We start from the raw sequence: 6939 nt of genomic DNA, 5'->3' as shown, positions 1-6939 counted from the left end.
CAGCTGTTAGCACACTTAGAGAAGTTGCTAAAGGGAATCAGAAAAGGAGCTTAAACCCGGTCAGTGCATTTCATGATATGTCAATCCATTCTCTTTGTAATTCACATGCAGCTCGTCACCATGACAACTGTTTGCTTGATCGACAGCCGATAATTTCAGCTTTAATCTTGATTACTGTTGTTGATCCTCCTTGTATCCCGAAGTTTTTCAACTTTCTTTGCTTGACGTGGTATGTCCTTGGATTTGAGCAACACTTTCCTGCAAACAAGGTGAAAGAAAGCCAGGCAGATGTGCACAAACACGTTTTGCTCCAAGGCATCTTGCCCAAAGTTGGATGGGACAAAATTGAGAGGAACGACAATGATTTTCCCAGGACTGTCAGTGTGTTTTATGTTGTGTTTGTGCATGTGTTCTCAAATGATGGACACCTTAAAATTTTTTTTTTTGTATGTCATAAGAGAAGCAGCCTATCCAAGTGTATTACACGAGTTTCTGAGGTCAGATCCACATCATTGCAGGATCCTTTTACCTAAGGAAACAGACTTGTGTTTTGGTCTGCCTGAATTTGAAGGAGTATGTCTGGGTATGAAACAAAGAGCCCAGATAAATTAACAGGCAGGAACAAAGTGGAGAACACAGATGGAGAGATGAAAGGAGAGACAGATGTACAGTACCTTCTAGAAACAGACTCGGTTGTGAGAACTGTTTGAAAACTTGAATAAAAGTAAATGCCAATCAGGAAAGAGTGTGGGGGAATATGACTTTTAAAAGTACTTACATCATTGCATTACCTTCAATAGAAGTAAATAATTGTGTTACATTGTTACTTTTAATTAAAAGTAATACATTTGAAATATTAGCTTTTTTGCTTCCAGAACGGTAGCACTATAGTGTAAAAATAAATAAATAAATAAATAAAATAAAAAAGCGAAATGTACAGTAAAAAAAAAAGGGCATCACTGTTTGCCAGAAATGCACCATAAATAATACAGTGTCAATGCTGCAGGCATTATGGGATGGTATTTTGGTGACTGTGCATTTTCATACTTTTTACATATTTAAAACATTAAGAATAATTTACTGTAAAAGTATATAGGTAACACATTACAATAAGGTTACATTTTATAGCATGAGGTTCAATAACATTCTATAATTCAGTTAGTAAATGCATTGGGTATTATTGGCATTAATCAATCTTGTAAATTTTATTAAAACACACTTGTCATTGTTAGGTCATAATACATTAACTAACGTTCAGCATATACTTCCTATTTTTTTTTTTTTATTATTATTATTTTTTTTTTTAAATATGTATAAAATGAACATTAACCAAGATTAATAAGTGGTGTAAAAGCATTGTTCATTGTTCACTGTTAATGAACCACTGTTGCCTTTTATTTGTTTCTTTTTTACACTAGAAACTTTTTAGACGTTTGTTGTGGACAATTGTTTGTTCCCCTCACATAGTTTGCATGCATTCAGTGTTTATGTAACTCATGTTATTTGTAACGCATTACCCCAAACTAGAGGCATTGTTTGGTTCTTAACTTATTAAGTAAAGTTACATTTTTTTTCATCCACAAGTTTGAAGCACCACTATTAAACTTTGTATGACATAAATGTTGTAGATGACTGCTCAGATTTAACCCAGGAACAGGTTGTAGCTCTTTGCAGATTTTGGATTGACAGTCAGCATACCATTAGGAAAAGGAGTGTCTGAAAACAGTACTCAACCATAACAAGAAGCAAAAGCACAAACAAAATGATTCTTCTAAATTAAGCATAAATAGCTCTCTTTATAGTGCAGGAAGTTATTCCAAACTAATTCACACAAAACATTCTGGTGTCGAAATTCTGCTGACCGTAAACAAATACAAACAACAATAAGGCAAACTTCAGACAATAAGACCAAAACTATGCTTAAAATAACAATGGTTTATTAAGTTTCATTCTGATAATTGTCATTCATGATTCGTATACATGTTTGTAGTCATTCTAAGGTAAACACGACTGGTACGTTAAATGCTTTTGTCATCGCCCGCCACATCCTCACCACCCAAAACTCTCACGCAAGCTTGAATATTCAAAAACAACAAATGTGTATCTAAATTAATATGAAAATGCCAAAATGCATCCACATACTTTCATACAATCCCCCGTAAAGTGCACACTCATGAAACACGCATACAAGCACATTCACTCTTGACAGTGTCTGCATGGGGGACTATGCAGAAGTATGAGGAATGCTTTATTCCATTACAGCATTGAAGCCACACCCAACCACAAGAACCCCACCCTACTACCCCTCCTAGCCCCACCCACCAATATAAACTACAACATCTTCACATTGTCTAATAATGACCCTCCTTATGAAGATGATGTACTTAATTCAACTAACAGCATTGCTGGCAATGTATGAAATGCATAAAGAATGTCCTTTTCCCTAGAGTGTAACTATGAATTGAAGCGACTCAATTTGCCGGAACATGAACAGATACAAACAAAAAACAAACAAAATAATTTGGCATTCGTAAAGACGAAGGAAGATCCCTCAAGAAAGCAGACGAAAACTCACAAAGTTTTAAAAAGGATCAAATGATCAATAAATAACTCAATAAATTAAGTATATAAAGTTACATACTCAAAGAGCAGTTGTTAAATATGTGTTGTACAATAAAAACTAATTCTGCACTGCAATTCCTTAATATAAAACAGTGAACTGCAGTTTACGACTCTACCCCTCTTACAAAAAATTCCACTATGCTAATCAGTAGCACACCCCCTTTAGCCACAGACCAATCACTGAACGGTACCTTTCCATGATAACACACATACTACAAGAAACAAAATAACGGTCTATCTACACTTATCATTCGGTCTGTCTTAATTCCCTTTTATTAGGTTGTAACACACAAGCTTCTGTGAGACACTGTTATGAAGACCAATCTATTTTGGCCATCCAATATATACCGTACAAAAGTGATGGTCTGACTTATACAATAATGTGCCTCTATTTTCCAAGTTCAGGAATGGAACTAGGAAACTACAAGTAAACTGTGTTTTTAATACAGCTTGCCCAACAACTAGCAGAAATAGCAGCTGTGCCTTTCTGTGATCGATTTATAAGTCTAACACCTGAACTTAGTGACTGACAAATTAGTTTTATTGATCTTTGAGGGATGTTTGTGATGTCTCTCTGCAGCACTATCAATGACTGACATACATTGCAGTCACAAAGGTATAGGGTGCAACATAACTTTAAGACAGGATCAGACGCCTCCACCAATCTTTAAATCACTTCACCAAGATCCATACGATGAGGACTGAGCATTTTGCAATGGTTGTCAAATCCATTTTGGTTCATATCAATCTCAGAGTATCCACAACAAAAGCTGTCCCGGTCTGGATGGGTTCATTAACCCAAGAGAGGGTGTAGCTGGAGGTAGAGAGACCTCACTGTCTTGCTGACCTTGTTTTCCTCCAGTATTTTTGAGGAGTTAGTGCAGACATTCTATCACAAAGGCAAATTCTGAAATCAATGCTTTGACAAGCATGTTGTCCTTTTTCCTCAGTTCCATTTTAGTGTGTATCAAAATTGTGGAGACAAAGGCCACTGATTGGGTGTGGTAGGTCTACAATTAGCTCCCGTGTTAGGGCTCAACTAATGGTTAATCTGTTCTGATTGAATATTCTCCCGCACAAATTGAACGGAAGGCGATAGTTTTGGAGTGTTGGGCCTGCTGGCGCAGAAATGTAAGAGAGGGAGACAGTTGCTAGGACACGAGGAGAGCAGCGAGGAGGAGCGTCGCCACAGTGATTAACAGTCGGTCTCCAGACGGACTGCTGCCACTCACGCTCTTCTCCAGTTTGGGGACCTCGGGGTTAAACTCATCTGAGAGATAGACAGTAAGACAGGAACAAAGGAAGAAAACAATGGAAAGAAAGCAAGAAAAACAAAGAAAAAAAGACAGAAAAAAGAGAAAGAGCAGGAGAGAAAGAAGAAATAGGTAGGAAGAAAAAACAATGACAGGAGAAGAAGGGTAAAGGAAATAAACAAGGAAGTAAGGTAGGTAAGAAAGAAAAAAAGGGAGAAAAGGGAGGAAGGAAAGAAAAAGAAGGAAGGGAAGGAAGGAAGGAAGGAAGGAAGGAAAGAAGGAAGGAAGAAGGGAAGGAAGGAATGAAGGAAGAAGAGAGGAAGGATGAAGGAAGGAAGGAAAGAAGGAAGGAAAGAAGGAAGGAAGAAGGGAAGGAAGGAAGGAATGAAGGAAGAAGAGAGGAAGGATGGAAGGAATGAGATAAAGAAAGAAAAAAGGAAGAAATGAAGGAAGGAAAAAAGGAGAAAAGGAAGAAAAGAGAGAAAAAGAATAAAAGAAGGAGAGAAAGAAGGTAAGAAAGAAAAAAGGGAGAAAAGGGAGGAAGGAAAGAAAAAGAAGGAAGGGAAGGAAGGAAGGAAGGAAGGAAGAAGGGAAGGAAGGAAGGAATGAAGGAAGAAGAGAGGAAGGATGGAAGGACGGAGATAAAGAAAGATAAAAAGGAAGAAATGAAGGAAAAAAGGAGAAAAGGAAGAAAAGAGAGAAAAAGAATAAAAGAAGGAGAGAACGAAAGAAGGTAAGAAAGAAAAAAGGGAGAAAAGGGAGGAACGAAAGAAAAAGAAGGAAGGGAAGGAAGGAAGGAAGGAAGGAAGGAAGAAGAGAGGAAGCAAGAAGGAAGGAAGGAAAGGAGAAAAGAAAGAAAGAAAGAAAACAGGTTACTGACCATACAAATATTTTTTTTTTTTTATCTTACCCTTTTGAAAAGTGTATAAAAGAACATAAGAAATTTTTTATGCTGGTGTACTGGTGTCCACACCACACTCCAGAACTAACTTAACAGTTCTTAAGAGTTAACACTTAACTCTTACTTCCTAAAACCGCTTCACCAGAAAGACCATGTCGGTTGTCCAGCTTCACCTTCGCTAACTATTGGCAAGAAATTACTGGGCAGAAAGAGAGAGGCAACAAGTTTGGATCATGACGTAGGAATCAAACCCGCATCTCAATATGTCTGGTGCATGTTCGGAAAAAACCTACAAAGACATCAAATTCTTGAAGATCCACCTACTAAATACTAGAAAATTACAAAAGAGATCAGGGAAAATAATGATTCCTCTTTTTCTCTTTGAGTAATGTTATCACCTATGGCAACTGTAAAGGTTCCTCGGTTTCCCCAACAGCCTTTTCGAAATATAAGAAAGATAAAACACATCCATTCATTCTCCATATTATTACTGGCCCAAAACTCAATATAACCTTCTGCAAAGGTTACTGATGATGAAAATAATCAGAAAAAGATGGAGAGAGAGAGAGAGAGAGAGAAGAGAGAGTGAGAAAGAAATCTTATCTATAAAATGTATACAGAAAACTTTGGAGAATACTGACCAGAAACAAAAAAGCCAGAAAGAGAATGTGTGGCATTTCGATTCTGCAGTAGCCATATTGCATGTTGATAATGGATGCTCAGACATGCGTGAACATAAGTACACATCCCAATGGACAAATCAACACATTGTAGAACTGTACAGAATGTGTTATTGTTGACTTTGGCAGGTAAAAATGGACTGGTTCTGCTCAGATCTTCTCTGCTGAGTTAATTTGCTAAGTAGGATGTGTTCCTTGATCAACATCTGTTGTTTGGCCTGGAACAACATTCCTGTTAACATAATCCTAACTTTATCCCTACCCCTAACCCTTAAATAGATAGTTCACCCAAAAATGTACATTTTGTCAACATTTACTCACCCTAATATCATTCCAAACTCACATGACTTTTTTTCTGTGGACCACCAAAAGAAGATGTTTGGTAGAATGTTAGCCTCTGTCACCATTCACTTTCATTGTGTGGAAAATAGATGCAATAAAAGTAAATGGTGACTGAGGCTAATATTCTACCAAACATCTTCTTTTGTATACCACAGAACAAAGAGAGTCATACAGGTTTAACATGCGGGTGAGTAAATGAGGGCCATGGTGCTCATGTGGGTGATGTGGGTTTGAGTCTGGCTTGCAACATGTCCTGATCCCATTCCCTTGTCTCTATCCCCAATAAATTCATCTCTTTCTGCAGTACAATATCTGTCAAATAAAGAGGCAAATCTAAGAAATAAAAGTGTTTTTGGATCAGCACAGACTGAATGTTGATATTAGCACAGAACCTCTTGCCCTCAGACCTGGCTTGAGGCTGCATTTAAACTTTCAAAGTATTTTCAGAGTTTCTTTTTTTTTTTTTTTTTACATCCATAACCCTATCTTATCAAATCCTTTTGATGGAGGATAATCCATGAAACCCACTATATAATGTATGTTATGCACACTCTTGAGTGGAATAGCTGTTATAGTGCAGCGTCAGCATAAATGATGGTATTTCTGACAGCAAATAAAAAAGCACCAAGCACCAAGATCGCTGCACTGTGCATTTGTAAGATTTTTTTTCTCTTCTTATAATAGGGTGGTTGACCTGTCAGCAATGTGTCTTTTTGAATAGTTAGGTCATGTTAACATGGAGTTGACTACCATTTAGGGTAGTGGTTCTCTCAATTGGGTTTGCTTCAGGAATCAGATTTTACATTGGACATCAGTTGTCAGCGTGAAACAATACAAAAAAGTTTTAAGCTTACAAAATAAAATAAAAGAATGTCTTTAATATCAAACAATATTACCATGGGCCACCCAACGGCATAAGATATATATGTATGTGTGTGTGTGTGTATAATATCTAGATTATATCCAGATTATAAAATATATTTAATATATTTAAATATTTAATATGATAAATATACTAATAATATTTCATTTTTGTTTAAATGAATGAAAATCACTTATAATATGCTAACATTAATGAACAAAAATATTTAAATTTTAATTTTTTAAATATAATTATTAAATCACATTGGCTGAATAGGAA

General features: G+C 36.4%; 1 protein-coding gene across 1 annotated transcript in view; it reads right to left on the bottom strand.

Annotated features, from left to right (window-relative positions):
• Positions 1 to 1939: 1939 nt before the first annotated feature.
• The window catches only part of LOC127421015 (ephrin-A3-like), a 188314-nt gene continuing 183314 nt past the window's right edge, over positions 1940 to 6939 (bottom strand). Inside the window, exon 5 of the mRNA XM_051663727.1 lies at positions 1940 to 3892. Coding sequence (XP_051519687.1) covers positions 3774 to 3892 — 119 coding nt within the window. The 3' untranslated portion in view covers positions 1940 to 3773. The remainder of the gene's footprint in view (positions 3893 to 6939) is intronic.

Source organism: Myxocyprinus asiaticus, chromosome 30 (genome assembly GCF_019703515.2).
Source record: "Myxocyprinus asiaticus isolate MX2 ecotype Aquarium Trade chromosome 30, UBuf_Myxa_2, whole genome shotgun sequence".
In the NCBI taxonomy this organism is placed as follows: domain Eukaryota; kingdom Metazoa; phylum Chordata; class Actinopteri; order Cypriniformes; family Catostomidae; genus Myxocyprinus; species Myxocyprinus asiaticus.
The sequence above is the reverse complement of the archived record's forward strand: the minus strand, read 5'-3'. Positions and strand labels throughout refer to the sequence as shown.